The sequence below is a fragment of the Periplaneta americana genome, chromosome 2, assembly GCF_040183065.1.
Source record: "Periplaneta americana isolate PAMFEO1 chromosome 2, P.americana_PAMFEO1_priV1, whole genome shotgun sequence".
NCBI classification, from domain to species: domain Eukaryota; kingdom Metazoa; phylum Arthropoda; class Insecta; order Blattodea; family Blattidae; genus Periplaneta; species Periplaneta americana.
In genome coordinates, this window is record NC_091118.1 from 109,126,034 (window position 1) to 109,146,777 (window position 20,744).

The 20,744-nt window shown below is 35.6% G+C and overlaps 1 protein-coding gene across 2 annotated transcripts in view; it reads right to left on the reverse strand.

Annotated features, from left to right (window-relative positions):
- The window catches only part of LOC138694491 (EF-hand calcium-binding domain-containing protein 14-like), a 55,537-nt gene that overhangs the window by 18,723 nt on the left and 16,070 nt on the right, over nucleotides 1–20,744 (reverse strand). Inside the window, exons 1-3 of one of the 2 annotated variants that reach the window (XM_069818257.1) lie at nucleotides 11,709–12,353; nucleotides 9,067–9,203; nucleotides 1,496–1,717 (exon numbers count right to left, since the gene is read on the reverse strand). In XM_069818257.1, coding sequence (XP_069674358.1) covers nucleotides 1,496–1,717; nucleotides 9,067–9,203; nucleotides 11,709–12,117 — 768 coding nt within the window. In that variant the 5' untranslated portion in view covers nucleotides 12,118–12,353. Of the gene's footprint in view, nucleotides 1–1,495; nucleotides 1,718–9,066; nucleotides 9,204–11,708; nucleotides 12,354–20,744 lie in introns of those variants that run through there. The other variant, XM_069818258.1, reaches the window with a different exon arrangement.

The window sequence follows — 20,744 nt, forward strand, 5'->3', positions numbered from 1 at the left end:
TATATTAAAGGAAAGGAAATTGTCTGTTAATTTTAGGTTATAAAATATAAATATTATATATATATATATATATATATATATATATATAATAAAAAAATCTCCCCCTCCCCCTCCCTCTCCCCCTCCCTCTCCCTCTCCCTCTCTCTCTCTCTCTTAGAAACTTAATACCCGAACGAGTAGAATACCGCTGGTTTAGGTTAACTACGTCCAGAACATTAGTTTGGCTAGTAGCAGAGCTGTAGTACCATACCGCTTGTTGGGCAGGGTTGCTGATTACAGTTCTATGTCACTCACTGGTTGTAAGAAAGATGAACTGCGAATTGATGTAAACAAACTGCATTGCATACTGGTATTTTGTGGAACCACAAATCAGGTAACTTATACATTAGTCGAATTCTAAAGTACTACTCGTGCTTGTAAAAGACACTATTGTTGGTAAAAAATAGTACAACTTTCTGTTCTTCCCCCACAAAAAACAATGCATTTAAAATGGATGTTACTAAGAGAAAGTAAATCAATCGATTATCTATTTATAAATTAGCTCTGTTACTAATGTCACACTTAATACAGTAACAGGACAATAATTGCATTAGTTTTATTTCAATTATATGCGTTGAATGTGCTTCCCTTCATGTTGCAGATATAAAAATGCCACCTGAAAAGGGCTGTAAGGCACATCTCTTTTTTTGCGGAATTTGGGAGTATTTCAAAACAAATTGGCACACCATCACGTATGTATACTATGTATGTGATACTGAGATACGAGGAGATACAGTTATCCTAGTGGTTGAGCAAATTTTTCAATACCCTCCACAAAGCATTATTTAGCTGTTTGCTGAAATAATGCACACTACATCCATAAACTCATTATGTGAGTAGCGAAACTTCAAGTTGCTAATGCTGTTTTTAGATTACACAGTCATTTGTCCAAGCAATATGTCAAAAGATGTAGAACTTCCTAGTATATTTGCCACAAAGTCTGTTACACACCTTTTACAACATGCAGTTACACATCATATACCAAGGTAAAGCTTGCCATTAAATTTCCTCGTCTTTCATTGTTGATTATTGCATGGAGGTTGGAGATTTTTTTGTTTATGAATTTTTACAAAATAGCATTCTTTAGCACTAAGAAAGTGAATTACCACTTACTTGGCATGTTTTGCATGGTGCATGGACTTTTCACCACATATGCTATTTAAAATCGAATTCACAAGCAATTTTTCCCACTAAGCACTCAGCTGTTCATCACAGAAATGAGTTCTTATGGAAAATCTGATGCAAATCAATTCGGAATAGCTAACACAGGTTCCAATGCAATATGACACAAGATTATGCCTTATAAGTTCATCAGTTAAATTAAACATGTTACTTTCGTTAGGATCATTCAAATCACACTCTCCCCCCCTCATCCCACCCCCTCAGGTTATATCTATAAATAGGAGATGTGCCACTTGTTTAATGAAAAAGCACATAATAAGTAATAGAGAGAGACCTTGAGAGTTGTGACATTCTCTGCAAGCGTCTTGGAAGCTTCTTGCAGCTGACTGTTGTCATTCTTGAGCAAAGTCACTGTTGTGTTCAGGTCGCGAATCTGGCTGCCGAACGAGGCGACGCTGGTCGAGATGCTCTGAACGTCTTTTGGAAGATTCACCAGCTCTGGAGCTGCTTTCAGTCTGTCCTCCACGCTTTGCAGACCCACTTGCACTCCCACCAGCTGCCAACACACATTAAATTATCACACCTAGGATAAGATGCTTTATAGCACATGCATTCACTCAAGTCTAACTGAAGAAGGACAAGAACTTGTGGAAAGTTAGTAAGCCTTGATAAACTAACTGACATAAAGTAAATGTGAGATGAATAATATTAAAAGTTTCCTGTAACTCGATAAGTGCAACTGAGAATCTTTATGATTACATTTCATTATGTTTCATGCAAGTGTGTATGTAAGAGAGCTCACCAGTACTCTTCCGGATGTGTAATTATCACATCTGACATCGATTATCAGGTCTGTAGGCACATGACCGCGGCAGTGGAGCTTTGCTTATTTCATTCATTTTATTGATAATGAGTCATTATTGGTCTAGTGGCTTCCATGCCTGCCTCTTAACCAAACAAGTGTCATCTTGGCAAAGAGCAATGGATTTTTAGTCTGAAAAAATTCTAATATGAGCTAGTGGCTTAGTTGTTAAGAGGTTAGCATAAGAAATCAACCTTGCTTAATGATGAATGAAGGAATAGTGAAATGATGGCAAAGGAAATGGAAGTATGGGAACAGAGAACTGCTCAAACACTGCCTTTGCTCACTGTACACTGCTCCTGAACTAATCAGAATTTGAACCTGGGTCTTTGGCATGAAAAACTGATGATTAAGCTCTTCAGCTTATGTTGCACATTCTGAGAGGATTTTGAATTGTAAAACCTATGTTTCCACATAAAAATATTCATATATACACTTGACATGCAAGAGGAACACAATCTATCATTGACTATGTTATATGTAATGAGAAACTTCAATCTTGTCCTTGATGTTAAAATTTGTAGAGGTCCCGAATTGGAAACTGATCATTATTTAATTGTTTCACCTATGCTATAAGAATCCCAGCACAAAGTACAAACGAAGAACTAATATCCCTAAACAAAAGACTAGTCTTTCTAAGTAGATCTACAGCGAGATGCCAGTATTAGCTTTATGAATGCAGAATAAAAAAAGTACTTTCAAGAAAAAAAATTCCGATAATATAGAAGAATGAAAAAAGCTAACTAACATATATTTTAAGAAAAGTACCTGAAGAAAGTATTGGGCTCAAACATTTAAAACAGATGAGGAGAGCTATACGCAAAGCATATTTAAAATTTTTACAATCTAAGAAGCTTGAAGATGAAATAGAATATAAAAGAAAACGAGCTATTTCCAAGGACAAGACATAGGGAAAAATGAAATAATTGTGTGCCGTGATTAGAAAGAGATTTAACATTATCAAGACCTAAAACTTTTCAAATCTTAAACAAAATTAATTCAGATATAAAAGAAAATGTTATAAACTCTCTACTGAAAGAGGCAATACTTAGTTATTTTAAAAATAACAACGAAAACAATTCTCTTGCAATCAAAAGTTCTGATAATGATAACGCAGATTCTATTACTTATGACGAATTAATTAAAGTGTATAAAAGTTCAAAGAAAGGAAAAGTTTCAGGGGAAGACGGACTGAACTCTGAGCTCTTCAAATAAGCTGGTGAAGAATTTACATACAGATTTCTATATTCCTTAAATAATATTTGACAAAGTTCCTAAATGTTGGCAAAAAGCTATTACGATACCAATCTATATGAAAGGAGATAAAAAGAAATGTGAAAATTATAGAGGTATTAGTTAATTTCAACTCAGGTTATACATTTTACACAGCTATAATAAAAAATAAATTATCACAATTTTGCGAAGATAAAATTACAGAGAAACAAAATGGTTTTTGACGAGGATGTTCTTCTTGTGATAGCTATTTCACCATGAAAATTTTAATAGAAAAGCAAAGAGAATTCAATGTTGAAAGTCATTCAGCATTATTTGATTTTGTTAAAGCATTTTACAAAATAAACACAAACATCCTTTTAGAGATAATGTAAAAATAAAATTATTTCTTCTCTTTATAGCTTATATAATTGGAACAAATTGCTGTATGAATTGAACATGGAACATCTAATTGGACCCCAATAAATCAAGGCGTTTGACAAGGTTGTGGCCTCTCACCCCTATTGTTTATTATGTTGTTTTCTAATGCCAGGCGTTTGACAATAAAGTCATTTGACCTCTTGCACTCTAATATTTTTCAAAGATATTATCATGACTAGCGACTGAAGCACAGATTTTGAGGTGTTCCGAATCCATTTCTTGGTTTGAGTTGCACAATAGGCAGTTAGGGGACTGATATATTCCAATTCTATGCAGGTGTTTGGCCAAACAATCATGGCCTGTTGCCAATCTAAATGCAGCTACAGACGATTTTCGTGGTAAATTGGGAATTAACTGTGGATTTTGATGCAGAGAGTTCCATTTTTTTCCCTTGAGATTGTGTTATCAAATTTTGTTTGTTGAAGTCTAAGTATGTAGATTTAATAAATCTTTTCACAGAGTAATACGTAGATTTAGTAACAGGTCTGTAAGTAGCAGTGCTGCCCTTCTTTGCTAAAGCATCCGCATTCTCGTTTCCCAGGATTCCACAATGGGATGGTATCCATTGGAATACAATTCTTTTATTGAGTGATATTAATTGAGAGAGCATTTTAGTTATTTCTGCTGTTTGAGATGAAGGTGTGTGTTTAGAGACTATTGATAGAATAGCTGCTTTGGAGTCTGACAATACAACTGCATTATTAAATTTATTGATGTGGCATAGAAGATTCCTGAGACTTTCACTTATTGCAATGATTTCTCCATCAAAACTTGTTGTTCCATACCCAAGAGATCTATAAAGTGAGAAGAGACAGCACGTAACACCTGCACCGGCACCTTGTTCTCTGGAGATCAAGGATCCGTCGGTGTATAAATGAAGCCAGTTTTGTGGAGGGTACCTAATATTAATTGTCTCTAAAGACAATTGTTTTAGTATTTCAGTGTTTACTTCTGATTTTAGTATTTCTTCTGTTAAATTTAGATTATATTCTATATTTAATAGAGTTAAAGGGTTTGGTTTAATTTGTAGGTTTTGTTTATTATGTACAATATATGAACCACATTCTCAACATCTGAAGCCAAAGCCATCATGCTAGAATACAATTTAACTGTTACACTTGTCTCGATACTTTACTTTTTGCTGATGGGCCAAGTTATTATTGCCAAATCAGTAGAAGAATACAAACAGCAGTTTACAATTGTAACATGGAAATATCAACTGCAAAAACTAAACTAATAGCATTTTTAGGAAAAGATCCAATTCCATGCAAAATTATCATAAACAATACATTAGTAGAACGTATGAATTCATTCAATTATTTAGATTATAATTTATCATACATAAATGATGATATGACAAACATTTCTAAATTTCCAAAAATTACCGGAACTATTAACAATGTATTCAAACCATCCCAAGTACAAAGACATACAAAGCTGAAGATATCCCTTGCATGACCAGTTATAGTTTATGGCAGAGAGGCACAGACAATAAGAAAATGTGATGAGAGATGGTTAACAACAACTGAAATGCGATTCATGCAAAGAACTGCAGGATGCTCATTATTTGACCACCGTTGGAATGGAGACATTCTCAAAAAACTTAAAATTTATCCTATCGTCAATTATCTACAGCAATACAGACTCCAATGGAAAGAGTATGTCAAGAGAATGGATTGTATTAGATGACCTGAACAAATCTTATGACTCAAAAGACGAAGAAATTTAGGACCTAAAAATGCTGGCACAAGACTGTAATAGATCCACTGGGGTCTAATATATGAAAGCTCATGATGATGATGATGATGATGATGATGATGATGATGATGATGATGATGATGATGATTCCATTTTGGTTTGCAATCGTCATAATATATAAGTTCTCATTTACTTGAGACAGTATAAATAGTTATCTTAGATATTCTCATAAATTGCAAGGTAAGTAAAGACAGCGAAGCAGATTTTTGGATGTTTCACCTTGTTCTGCATCTCCAATGTTTCGGAATTACAGAACATAAAGGTTTCATCATCAGAGCAAATGAATCGGGGATTGCAGAAACAGCACATGTCAATACGCCACACACAATGACATGTGCTGTTTCTGCAATCCCCGATTCAAATAGATATAATTGAAGAGCCACCTACTCAGTTGGGCCTGTAATGTTTTGACTACTCCAAACAACTAGGCCAATTTTTTTAGGAATAATTTTCTAAATAATTTCGTCTTAGCATGGACTGTTTTATGAGTTCTACTTTTTAGTAGGGTCTTTTTCCAATTTTTTGCAAGTAAAGTTTGCTAAAAGATTCAAAGACTCAATACTTTTTCAACATAAGAACTGTTAAGAACAATTGTGGTATCACCTTTATTTACCAGAACGATCATGATATCATAATTCTTTCTTAACGATACAAGGGTACACTTCTCCGAAATAAAAAAAATTGTTTTTGAGCTATTTGGATATTTTTAAAATTCTAACCATTTCCTGTCTAATTTCTCCCCTATTTCTACTGAGAGTTCTTTAATGGATTTCTCTACACCACTTAGAATAGAATATCTTCTACTGGCAATAGTGAAAGCTACAGCAAAATTTAAACCTTCAGATAGGCTTGGGTTTCTAGATTTCTCTTTTTTTTTACAGTCAAAGTGATCTGGTCTGTATGATGTTGGTTTGGAATCAGAAGATTTTTATACAAATTGTGATTAGATGCTACTCTGAGAAGGATTACTTACTTACTTATTTATTAATTTATTTATTAATTTATTTATTTACTTACTTACTTACTTACTTACTTATTTAGTTACTTATTTACTTATTTACTTACTTATTTACTTACTTATTTACTTATTTATTTATTTATTTATTTATTTATTTATTTATTTATTTATTTATTTATTTATTTATTTATTTATTTATTTATTTTATGTTAGTTTGAGGTGGATAACTTTGCTGTCTTTTCAGGTGTGTTTGGTAGGCTGACTATCATCGTCAGTTGTAGTGTGTTGTTGAAAAAGTTGAGCACCACTAGAAATTAATTTAGATGTTGGAAAATATATTCATTTGTGACTCAAATAATAACTCTCCCAATCTCAAGGGACACATATTTTAATGTTTCTATCAGTGGTCTTCAACATAATGAAGAACAGTCCTGAATCCTTCTAGGTATCCTTCTCAGAATTATAATAAATGACAATTAAAATTTATTATATGTGCCGTCTATGCTTATCCTTATTTAACAAATATATTGGTTATACAATATTTTGTTACATAATATATCTATTTAAACGTTTTGTCATTTATAGTAATTAGCTTATTGACCCCATCATGCCTCTTAAATTTTAAAATTCTTCTCAGAATTGCCATGATGGTTCAGTTCGAGTGCTAGGCTTATAAGCCAGGGAGCATGGGTTTCAAATCATTCTCTACTATGAATTTATAACGTGTCTGTCAAGCCTGTGGTACAGGCAACACAAGGGTTTTGTCCAGGTACTTCAGTTCCCTTATGATATGCCAAAAATTCTCCATTATCTTAATTTATTATGAGTGTAATGTGAACCCACAGCCTGTGGCGCACTCTAGATAGTCTCTGCTGGTCTATGCTTCTGAGCACTAGCGGCTTCTATGAGGCACTCACAGAGTCAGGATGAGTGCAAGAGGTCAAATGACTTTATTGTCAAATGCCTGGCATTAGAAAACAGAGTCAGGATGAGTAATGACAAGTTAAGGCCACTGCCATTGGATAAATAAATAAATAGATAATAAAAAATTTTAAAAATAACTTTCTGTTTAGGTACCAATAATATTTGTATTTTGATCAGTTGAGTTCGAATTAATGGAATTTATCTGTGTAACCATATTTACATCCTGTTGTGCGAGTAGATTGTATTGATGTGGCTACAGTTCCCTCTGTGGTATTTACATTATCCTGCATGCATTTATACAAATATTCTCCCTACAGAAAAATTCAATGGGATTCCAATGGCTTCCATCAACCTTTAAATTTCAGCCCACCAAGTGTTGCTAATTTCTATACAACCCAAGTACTGAATATTAACACAATAATTTGAAATTATTAAACTGAACTTAAAAGCACTCTAGCTCATATGAACAGTTTAGCACAAAAACACTTAAATAACACGAAAACACTTAACAATTAGTACACACGTAAATAAAGACACTTCACCACCATTAAATGACTGGAACAATCCCCTTGAACTTCAGGTGAAAGTGTCAACTAGAAAATTAGTACACACGTAAATATCATTAAATTACTGAAAACAATCCCACTGAACTTCAGATAAAAGTGTCAAGTAGCAAATATGAATAATTTTAAGGAAAAAAATTATTCCGGGGTCGAGTATCGAACTCGGGACCTTTGGTTAAACACACCAATGCTCTCTCGACTAAGCTACCCAGGAACTCTACCCAACACCAACTCAATGTTTCCCTTTAACTCCATATACCTCAAAGTGGGCTGACAACTGTCAAGCATCCAACAGTGAGTGCACACAAACTCTGTGCGACTTAAATTGTGGTTTTCTGTTAATGAACATTAACATTTGTGCATTTAGCCGAAGGTCCCAGGTTCGATATCCGGCCCCGGAACAATTTTTCTCTTGAAATTATTCAAATCAGCTTCACAGGGAGTAGCTATACCTGAAAGTTAGATTTGCATAATACATGTTACTCTTCATTAACAGAAAACCACAATTTAAGCCACAAAGAGTTTGTGTGCACTCACTATTGGATGCTTCACAGTTCGCTGGCTAAATATTACAAGGGTGTATGTAGTAATATTTCTGATATAGACGTAGAACCTTGTAATATTGAGCCAGCGAGTTGTCAGACCACTTTGAGGTATGTGGAGATAAAGGGAAAAATTGAGCTGGTGTCGTGTAGAGTTCCTGGGTAGCTCAGTCGCGAGAACATTGGTGCGTTTAGTCAAAGGTCCCGGGTTCGATACCCGGTCCTGGAACAATTTTTCCCTTGAAATTATTTAAATCAGCTTCACAAGGAGTTATATCTGAAAGCTAGATTTGCAAGTAACAAATATATCTATACAAATTAATGTAAAAGTAACAGTTTGTGAAATAATGCAAATGTGGGACATGGTAGCCACTAGGATATTTTGTTTCTATCAATTAATCAAGTAGTGCAGTGCGTACAGCTAGCGTAGCTTTATACATGTGAGTGAAGATAAAATGTTGTTCAGTCAATTGTCCGAAGACAGGTCTGGATCCCACAAGTGACACCAACAAGGGATCACTTATGAGGCAACTAGGCAGGAGATAATTGGGTAGGGTGGCAGTGTATGCACTATAGATGTGGGCTCCTGCTAAAAAAAGTGTTGAAAATGCTATTGCATTCTGAATTTGTAATGTTTGAACACACCTGAGTACTATAGTTCTTCAGCTGCTGGGTAAGGGTAGACAGTTGATTAAACAACATTGTCTGGTTCTGCTGGAGCTCTCTGAACTGTGAGTGGCACTTCTGGAGCGCATCTGGAACGCCCTGACTGCCTGCAACCACTGAAAACAGACAATATTCAAATTATCTTCTGTCTTTACAAATCATATTTGTCTCACAAGACTATTTCATTTAGAGCTGACTGACTGAATGATAGCTTAACAAACTAGACAAATCAATCAACGGAATATCTTGGCCAAATGACCAAAAGGAAAGAATATCCTAGTTGGATGAGTTGATGAATGACAGAAAGATGAGTGGAAGGGAGAAGGGATAGGTGGGCGGAAGGAGGGACATACATACAGGAGGACAAATAAATAAAGTGACTGATAGGCAGACATAGTAAATGACAGGACAAAAAAAAAAAAAGAGTGAATGACTGACTACTTGACTGAAGGAAATAATAAAAAATTAACTCACTGAGTCGTTCATTTTCTGAGTGCACAACTGACTTACATAGATCAGCACATAGATATACAGACTGACTTACCGACATACTACCCTACCTGGTGTCAGTTAAATGACTAATTGGATGGCTTGGGCCTAGTGCCCATTAATAGACTATTTTTTTCTAGTGGCTTAATGACCAACCCATCTAACAGAGCCAGTTAGGCAAAAGCATTCAAGCCTTGGTCACAGTTTTCTTCTGAGAGTGCATCTTACTGAAACCTACACTCGAAACACACATATTACTCACAAATATTTGTTTGTTGTCTAACAAATAAGAGAGACCAAGTAAGGGGTAGAACCACAAGTTCCCTCCCTTTCTTTCATCTTTCCGGCACTCAAGTAAACGCAGCTTCAATCAGCTTCTTTCACTCCTGCATACTACTAGAATTTTAAAAAGCTAGGCAGTAAATCCATTACTATTCACCTAGCAAAATAGTAAAGACCGAGGATGTTCAGCAGTTTGAGAGGACAGAACGAGTATTGCAAACAGGCTGTAGAAAGCAGTGGAGGGGAAATAAATTCGAGTAACAGTGTAACAGTAGATGGTACTGTACTTTAAAAGCGACAGTGCTACAACAGGGACCTATAACAGTTGGGTAGACTAGTTTTGCTAGGCCTATATTAGAAGTAGAAATACAATTTCAATTATGACTTCTTGCAACTCATAAACATAGTTTTTTCTTAGTTTATTTTTTGTTTGTCACTCCAAGGCTTTTTATAATACGCTTCACGTGTGTAACAAAGTGAGCAATATGAAATTGCATACATTTTCAAATTAATTCATACAATCACTAAGAAAATTATTATTTTATATGAAGTTCTGTTACACTGAATAAGAACTTCCAGTTCACAAATTCACAATCTGTAAGTTTACCAAATACAAATGACTCAGAGAAATGGCAGACAGTTGTTTACTTGATCGGACTATAGTAACTGTTCTGTACCCTAGTCATAATCATTCACTCAAAAAAATACTTGAAGCACTTTTTTTTTTTTTGTTCATTTTATTTGTGTATGTTGTACTGACGATTGGTAAATTCAATTTGTTATTTTACTCTCTGCTTCTACTTACCGGTACGTGATTTTATTTTAACATATTTTTTGCCAGTTAGGTCTATTATGAAACGCAAAAGAGCCTACATACTCTTAGAAATAGAACATTACTGGTAGCTTACTGCAAGTAAGAGGAAATTGCTAAGTAAATAAATCCGTGGCACGATAGCCCATAGAGGGCCAAGGCCGATCAGCCAACTGCTGACCTCATGTCCACATGTCTCAGTAGAGGTGAACGACCATGTAACCAGCATGAGGGGTAACGTGTGATTAGCATGATGATCCCCCATGATCGTTTATGGCTGACATTCTAAACCGGATTTCATTATTTATTAACTTACAGATTATTAAATTGATTACGAATTCTTTTTATCCTCTCAGATTACGAACAAGGTATACTTCACTATGCCCCGAACCATTTCAAGAACTTGAATATTACTGATATTTTATAAACTTTGAATGATTTAAGTAGTTTTTTTTTGTCCCCTTATGAAGTACGTAACGTGATCGAAGTTTCACGTGGTTTCACCTAATTCCTAATACTGCGTTCTCAGTGTTAGCATATGTACAATAACAAGTATATGGTTAATAATTGTCCCAGTAATTCCTCTTGACAATGGTACAGTTAATGGAGAGAATTACCTCAGTAATTTCTCAATCAGTCCATTATATCAACAATTCAACAACTGGCCAATCTCCTATATCGCCCCACATCACACAAGTCACTGACGTCTGATTTAAGTTTCTTTATGGGTTAGGTGGGTTAAATAAGGAGATAGCTAAGTGACATTAAGCCGAGGTATGTGACAAGGTTAGTGGGTTAATTTGAGGGGATTATTTAAGTGATATGAGGCCGAGGAATTGTGAGTGTGGGGAGATACCGAAGTTTCATCCAACAATTTATCGGCCTACGTATTAAAGATAAAGAGTTCTCTCAAGAACTTCATTCAACCCATGGCAGATATTTCAATAACTTAGCAATTAGTCGTCGTACACAGACATTTCTTTATCCGTAACTTGTCACCAGTTTACCATTATCCTTTGAACTTTTCTAGGTCTTGTACCTTGGTCCAACTCGTTGCGCAGAGACGTGACCTGTTCGCGGATGTCGATGAAGAGCCACATGACAGTTGTAGTAGCAACCACGCAGGCAAACACGAGAGCGGCTGTACAAGCACGAAGCAAGGAACCACACACCCGGCGACGGAGGAATAAGCGACACCGGGGTCCGCTGCCCCCGCCACTACTACCGCGATCTTTCCCGCTCCAGTAATCATCCTGTTCATCCGTGGACTCGGATAACAGCTGGTCTTGAGAACTTGCTCCACCTCCGCCGTTTCGCTTGCCGCCCCCGACGCCGCCACCTGTCCGTTTTCCAGGTCCCGAGTGCGCCACGAGGGCGTCCAATTCTTTGCGTTTTTTCATCTTCTTGCCCGCTCTCAGGGGCACATTCACGTGATGAACGGATTCCATCTCTCACGTCACATAACGCAAAACGGACGTATGTTTTTTCTCACAGCCGCAGTAAAACCGGGAGTATTCGTTGCTAAATGGATGGAAAATCGTGTAAATTTGCGGTCATTGTTGCAGACCTACGTCCGACATGTTTCCACGGCCCAGACGCGAGAACGATCGATCTGCAAGCTGACGCTCCTCCCTATCAGCAAGGCTAGGTGGACTCTTCCACCTGCGGGGGCGCCTCGGAGATAAGAGCACTCTGACGTCACGACTCGCGGTAAACAAAACACTAACAAACAAGCTTATCGATTTGTTAGTCGCATGCGCGTTGTAATAATTATGAATGGGACTTACGTACCCGAGCATCCCTGCATTCTATTTTAATGAGAAGAATTCGAGTTGTGTTCCTCTGTACAAGTAGTTTAAAAAAAAAAAAAAAAAAAAAAAAAAAAAAAAAAAAAAAAAAAGGATTCCTGTACAACCTGGGAGTGAACCGAACGTCACTTCTGCGAATGAAACGTAACTTGAATAGCTATAGGTGATGAGATGCGTTTTTTGCATATTGACACAATGTACCAGACATAAGATTCTTACTGTGCATATTTTCAGCAAGAATAGATGTCACAGTAGATTTCTAAACCGGTTGATGAACAAGCAACTGGCAGGAATGTAAATACGAAGAGCATAAAAAGTTTTACCATGTCTGAATCGGATAAATGCTTTTCAAATAACTTATTCTGTGACGTCACACCAATGAAATGACATTTTATTACGTGACAACTTTGAACTGGTACGATATTTTTATTATTTCATCAGAGAATATCGAGGTCATCATGCCAGAAGTGCCTCTGATTGAGGTTCTGGCTGATATGTACTATATATACAGTATAATATTATCAGGCAGTACATCTTACTTGACGATATGTGTCAGATAAAGAACAATTATTTGTATGCATCTGAAGCCTGATTAGTGTAATATGTTAACCGGCGATGTATGCAATGGAGGGGGAAAGGAACTAGTCATTCTACTCCATTATCTCCTGGCCTAGTTGCCTCATAAGTGGTGTCTTGTTGGTAACACTTGTGAGGTTCAGATCTGTCTTCGGACAGCTGACTAAAAAACAAACAAACAAACAACAGGCAGAAGAGCGTATCAACAAAACTGCAACTTTACATTAGTCATTTAAATATAGAATTTCTCCTATCCTTGTCTATATAACAAAGTACGTACATTTTTTTATCCTTCCTCATGCCCATTGTAATTTTCAAACGTTTGTTTTTAAAAATAAATAGGTTCTATTAAAATATTTCAATTACCCTGCATTTTTGATACGCCTTTTTGGTATGATGTTCTCGATAAGTAAGTTTTAGAGCAGTAGGTACAAGCATTAGTATTTCATTTAAAAACGTTTTCATCTTGTAGAGACATCGAGGACGAGAAATGGCCGACGCACTCTGCTGTGAGCCTTTTATCAGGGTCAAGCTTCTTTTATGTACAGATACGGAAATAAAATTTGGAGCACCCTTATTACGTAAGTTTCGCTTACAACACACTGCGCATGTGCAGTAAACAAGAGCCCCTGTAGATATGTATGCTACTTGTGGACAGTCGTGCGAAATTGTTGCCTACATAGACCTATAGGTGGACTTCCATCAAGACTCGCTTCAAATTTTAATTTCCTTTCTGTACAGTAAATTTACTGTACGAGACTCACAGCTTTACTTCCTTTCCGAAGAGAGACATGTTAAAGATTTTATAAAGTAAAGTAAAGTCAACATGTCAAATCGGCCCAGATGGTGGCGAGAGGTTAAGGCTTCCATTTCTAAAATCAGTATTTAATGGCATTAGGGATGTCAGTCTTACCCGCCTTTACCCGCCAGGAAATATCCCTGGTACTCATTTCTGCTCGAGACTGTAGACCCCAGGCCATAGTGCGGCTAGAAGATTACATCAATGGAAAAATCCATGACTCCATCGAGAATAGAACCCGCGACCTTCCGGCTTGCAGCGTTATGTTTTAACCGCGCGCACCTAAGGGTTTTATTATAACCCTTCAAAATCTATAGCCCTTAGCCGGGATTGAACGTGCGAACTTCGGATCCAATGGCTAGAGCAACCGCGATACCACTGAGGATGACTATGCTTTAGAATACAGGCCTGTAAGTTATTTTAAGTATAACATTATACAGTACTTTCCACTAATATAAAATAACTCAATATCGAAGAATAAGTCCATCAAAAGAGGCAACACCGCGACACAACTACATCTAAAATAGAATGAATTATTTAATTAATTTAGGTAGTATCTAATTCGCAATAAATAAAGTAAAAAAATTGCAACAAAGCTCACGACTCAATGCGCGCTACCTCTGATATGCGCTGCATCGTATGTGACGTTTTGTGCGTGAACATATTCCGGAAGTATGCTATAGTAATACTAATTGTAATTACATTGAATCCTTGATGTAAATGCGTGTGTGTCTGTATGTATGTACAGTATGTCTGACTCAAGCCGTTCATAAATTGCTTTAGGCATCACGCACAACACGACTAGGGGTAGATACTTTTCATCGTTGAAATTCCCTAACTCGCAGCGCTTAATTTTTAGTTTTAATAATGACTGAAAACAGCTAAAATAATAAATAGATATAAATGGGTTCACTGTAATGATTGATTCATACGATGTGTTTGAGTTGGAGTTACCAAATGTCAGCATTTATGCGGACATGTCCGCTTTTGATAATAAAAATAGCCGTTCGCATACATTTTTCGAAAGCCTGTAATTTGTTGGCGTTTTTCGTATTGAAGTCTTCTTTAATCATTTTTGTTTCATTTGGTCTCATGTTTCTGTGAGCTGTGAGAAGCATACTGCAGTGTATGTGATTATTAAATGTGTAAATGCTGTTTATTCAGATACATTCTTCATTTTGTTAATTTTAAATAGCAGTGAACTTATCAAGAAAGTTATTAAATTCCATGGATGAGACTTACCATCGATTCTGTGAAAAACTTGTTTCAGTGAAATTTAATTGCCGACATATTACATGCAAACGTATGTTTGACTATTTGTATAGTAAGTAACAAGGAATTGTTAAAGAAAATTAGATCTAGTGATAAATATAGAGAAGCCACAGAAGTGAAATAAATGACGAAGTTGGTATAAGGAGTTCGTTGGTGAGAGGAATGTGAGAGCATTTTCAGACTTCAGAATATGTAACACTATGTTTGAATAAAGAAACATTAATTTCTAATACGCGGATCACTCAAGGTAATTAATGGCTCTCAGCTAGACTAATGGGTTCTATGAATATCTCGACTGCCTGTGAGGGTTCGAGCCCCGATTCTTCTTTCCGTACTCTTTAATGTCGAACTCCGATAGCAGATGATTCTGGAAGGTTCTAGTTATTACTGTTAAAAAAAATATATATGTAGTCGATGAAACATATTATGAATCAGAATGTTCCACAGCATTAGCTATAAGCTTTAATACTGCCTTCGGTAGTTATTCACGGTTCGAATCTCTGAAACTCGTGATACCAAAGTGAATGATAACAGAATAATTGAAAATACGACATTCCAGCACGTCGACATGGTCCAGCTCCATGTGGATTGTCATTGATCTCGTATGTCGTAGATCATTTGGTATGTCATAGTCTGAATGCAACGTTTTTCATGGTCTACTCAGATTGTGAAGTTCTCGTGGTAGTGTAGCTAAAAGTGATTATTCAAAATATCTTTAAGTAAATGTATAAATTGTGTTAAAACTCTACGCTGTCTGTTCTTTACAGGTAGGTCTATCTTCTTATTATGTCCGTTATTTATTCCGAATGAAATAAAACAAATTCATTTGAGAAATTGGAGGTAATTTACATATGAAATAATGATATGAGAAGACCAAATGACTCAACAAAACACTATTCAATGAAAAACGCGACTATAATAAAGTCGAAAGAAAATAAATAATTAACATAACAGATTGACTGCACATGTTTAACATAATATTATTAGAACGAAAACTAAAATTCGTAACATTCATGTGACGATGTCAGTGGACGTTATACACACCCCTGATTCCGCCTGCGAAACAATTAAATACCTCCCACATATCTGGATTGACATTCGGGCTGCCTAAGCAAAAATGAACGGCTTAAATCAGACACTATGTATGTATGTATGTATGTATGTATGTATGTATGTATGTATGTATGTATGTATGTATGTATGTATGTATGTATGTATGTATGTATGTACGTATGTATGTACGTGTGTATGTATTTTTTTTTATTGAGAACATCAACTGCATGCCCCATTACACAGTAATATTACATGCATTATACTAAATAATTTACATGTGTAATTACAATATTATGCTACAATTTGCTTTTTCATAATATGAGAGTTGAATTTACACATCATCTTAACTAAATTGAATCATATACTTATAAGATTTAAATTTCTATATACACGCCTGGGTTAATTTACATTTAAAATTACAATATTGTGTCATACTTTGCTTATAATAACTATTCCTAATGATTATCTTACATGTTTCCATAATATGAAAATAAAGTACAACTTATCTTAGTTAATTTTTATCATATAGCCTACCCAAAAACTTGAAATATTTATTTTATACCTAAAGTGAGCCATATGTACATTTTTATTATTTTTTCACCATTAGATTGTATTTGTTTGTAAAACCGACTACCTGAATTTTATATCTACTTAACCATCTCTTTTCTTATATTCTATATTTACAGTTTGTTTTTTCTTATATTCTATATTTACAGTTTGTTTATCATATTATTTCATAATTTATACCATTATTGTGTATCTACAAGTTAATTGAGTATATATATTTACAAAATGGTCTCAAATGAAAAGTTATGAGCTGTTGGTTGGTAACTGGCCAAGATCCTCCATTTTTTTGTATCTCCGATATTAAAACTGATCTCTGTTGTCGTGTGTCCGGACATTCATAGATTAGATGATTTACAGTTTGCCGGGTGTTATTACATGTACATGTTGGATCCTCTATGATGTGAAATCTATGTAGGTATTCTTTCGTTTTTCCATGGCCCAAGATGATTGCTGTGAAGTCTGGTGTAAGGGGTAGTTTTATCTTAAGTCTTTCTTTGATGGAAGGGAAGAAGGATTTCGAAAGAGCCCCTTTGTTTGTACTGTTCCATCTGTTCTGCCATTGATGATATCCTGTTTCTTGTATCTTAGTTTTAATTGTTGATTTTGGAATTTTATTATAAATGCTCTGTAGTTCTTCATCTTCAGCAGCTGCTTTTGCCAATTTGTCCGCCAACTCGTTGCCCATAATGCCTACATGGGCTTTCACCCATGTGAAGTGAATTTTCCATTGATTTTTTTCTAAAGATCTGATTGTGGTCAAGATGTCCTCTACTATTGTGTTGTGTTTCTTGTTGTTTTTCAATATGGCTAGGGTTACTTTACTATCTGAATATATGACTGCAGTTTTTCCTTCCTTTGGCAAGTCAGTGATGGATCGAAGTTCCTCAAGAGCTTTCAGTATAGCTATCTGTTTCGCCTGGTTGTTGGAACACTTGCCACCTAGCCTATATTTTAACTGTCGAATGAGTGTGTCATGATGAAATATCACTGCTGCTGCTCTCACCTTCTCTCCTGTTTTGCTGCCGTCCATGTATATTTGTAAAGTATAATCCGCTTCAGCCTCAGTTTCTTTGATTTGTATAGTTTCTGCTGGATGCTTCCAGTTTCCAGGTTTCAAAGGTGCGTCGTATTCCCTTTGTCCATGTGTATATTTGTAAAGTTGAATTTGTCCATGAATTGCTATGTTGATGGGTTGAATGCCAGCTATAACACAGGAAGCATCGTATGAGATTGTCCTATATGCCTTTGTGATTTTTATATTGAACAATCTCTGAATTCTCTGAATTTTCCTCAAGTTTTTCTGGTTTTGTAAGGCTTCCCCCCACACAGGCGCTCCGTATGTCAAAATAGGTTCTATTGCACCTCTGTATATCGTATGCAGCGCTTTATTCCCCAGTCCCCAAATGAGTTTAGCTGCTTTAGATAAGGCATGTATTAGGTTTATAGCTCTGTTATGTATTTGGTCAATATGATTATCGAATCTGAAATTTTTGTCAATCCAAATGCCAAGATATTTGAGTTCATCAACTTGTTCTAAAGGTTTGTTATTGAGGTAGATGTTGACCATCTCATTCCTTATATTCTTCTTTCTTCTTATTAATAATACTTTTGATTTTGAATCATTAAACTTAATTTTGGATTCCTTAGCCCAGTCTTCAGTTTTTTTAATGTCTTGATTTGCAAAATTTCAGCATCCAGTACATTCTTCCCCTTTGTCATTATTAACAAGTCGTCTGCAAAAGCAATAACTTCTGTCCTGTGGGTGAAGTTCATATTAAGCAAAGAGTTGTATAAGACATTCCAGAAGCCTGGTCTGCAGAAAGAACCTTGGGGGCAACCCTTCTTGACTTCTTTTTCTGATCTGAATTGATTTCTTTCTATCATCAATTTTTCCAAAACTTTTCCACTGACATTTAGTATACTAATAGGCCTATATTTCGATACACAATCAATTCCTTCTTTGCCAGGTTTGATAATTGGAATTATTACTGAGCGCTTCCATTGCTTTGGGAAAATGCCTTTCTGAAGACACACGTTGTAGACTGCGGTAAAGAAGAGAGGGAAGAGCCAGAATGCCCTTAGGAGAATATCACTTGTTACTTTATGTATGTATGTATGTATGTATATATGTATGTATGTATGTATGTATGTATGTATGTACAGTATGTACGTATGCTCGTCTCGTTCACTAGATGACATATATTATAATTAAACCATTTAAATTTGCTATATTTTGTTTAAAAGTCTGGCATATGTTATAAAATCGAATGGAGGGTTGATTCTAGATAAATCAGGTCTCTGAAGAGAGATTAATAATCAAAATGATAAAAACAAAACCAATCGAAGTGAATATAAACAGAAAAACCACGTATTATGCCGATGTTCAGTAGCGTAAGTGCCGAGTGTTGAGAGTCTGTCATACAATGAGGAAGGATTTATCGAACATATCCACGATCGGATTACGGCAAAAGTCTACAAACACATTTTGGCAAATGTAATGATCCCTTCCGCCGAGAACGATATCCAGAATTAACACTTTTCTTCCAGCAGGATAACCATCCGGTACATACTACTAACCGGATTAAAAATGGTTTACCATGAGGCCTAATATCAACCTGGTCGACTGTCCTCCAAATTATGTGTGGCTCGCGGCAGGATATTTTGGCTGCCTGTGCATGCGTGGACTTGGTTAATAAAAACCTAAACTAACTAAATATAACGTTCGTATATGCAAGATGTGTAACAGGAGTACGAATGGAACTTTTTGATTTGATCTGGAATGTACACGCGAAAATAAATCCAAGTAAGAATCACGCTGGCACTGCATGAGAGGTCAGCGCATGCGCCACAGCCAGGCTGTTCCTGTTGCGAGCCCCTCTTCTTCAAATTCACCTGATATGAATCCGATAGAAAATTTGTGGAATAGAGTCAAAGAGATCCTACGCTCTAACTGAGCAGAACAAACACTCGTTCGAACAACTTACGAATAGTGGGACAGAGTCCTAGATGTGTGGGAGGTGGTGGCCACGCATACTCATTTCAACATTGGTTTTATTTATTTATTTACTTACTTGTGTTTATTCATTTATATATAAAATAAAACAAGGAAAAGTTTAAGAAATCCATTATTGCATATTTCGACATTACAACAATAGCTGCTACTGGTAAAAATGAAAAATGACGGTCCTTCAGATTAAATATATTTATAACTTTCTTAACATTCGTGTTACAGATTTCATTTTTTCAATCAAGTTTAATAACGAAAAATGTACGTGTATAAAAGTCATTAAATATAATATATAAAGGCGTTAACATAAATTCCGTGCAATTTGTGAAGCCTTAAAAAGTTTACTGGTCAGAATGATCGATACAGTCCTTTTAGTGTTAAAAATAGTACTGTTTTATGCAAAGATGTATAACTATTAACCATGTTATGTCTATACTGTCATAAATTTAGTTTTATAGATGCTTCACAGAAACTATGCTGCAAATCCTGCTTAATGTACAACTGAAACATATATGCTAAACTAATTGAACGAATCTATTGACAATTTGGGTTCTAACAGAAAAGAATTTATGCTTGTAAACTTATATTAAAAATTAATTCCATTACTCATGGTTACTGAGATACCTAATTTTCTCATTTTTCTCAATATCTAAAATTATGCATTTGGCAGGTTTTGAACGGAACCCCCTCAATTCTTTGTATCTCAAGTCTGATTAGTGAAATATGTCACTAATCAGTGATATATGCAATGGAAAGGGAAAAGGAACTGGCCACATTACCGTACACTCTCTTGGCTTAGTTGCCTTATTGGTGTCACTTATGAGATTCCAAACTATCTTCGGACAGTTGACTAAACTTCACTAAATTTCTTTCAATTGTTACTCTGTTTGTGTACTCAGATACGTACTCAGAATATGTTAGTCTTCGTGTATGACGAAGTGCACCTGGATGCACCCGGTGTTCTGTCTAGCCTGCAAAACATTAGGGACAAAT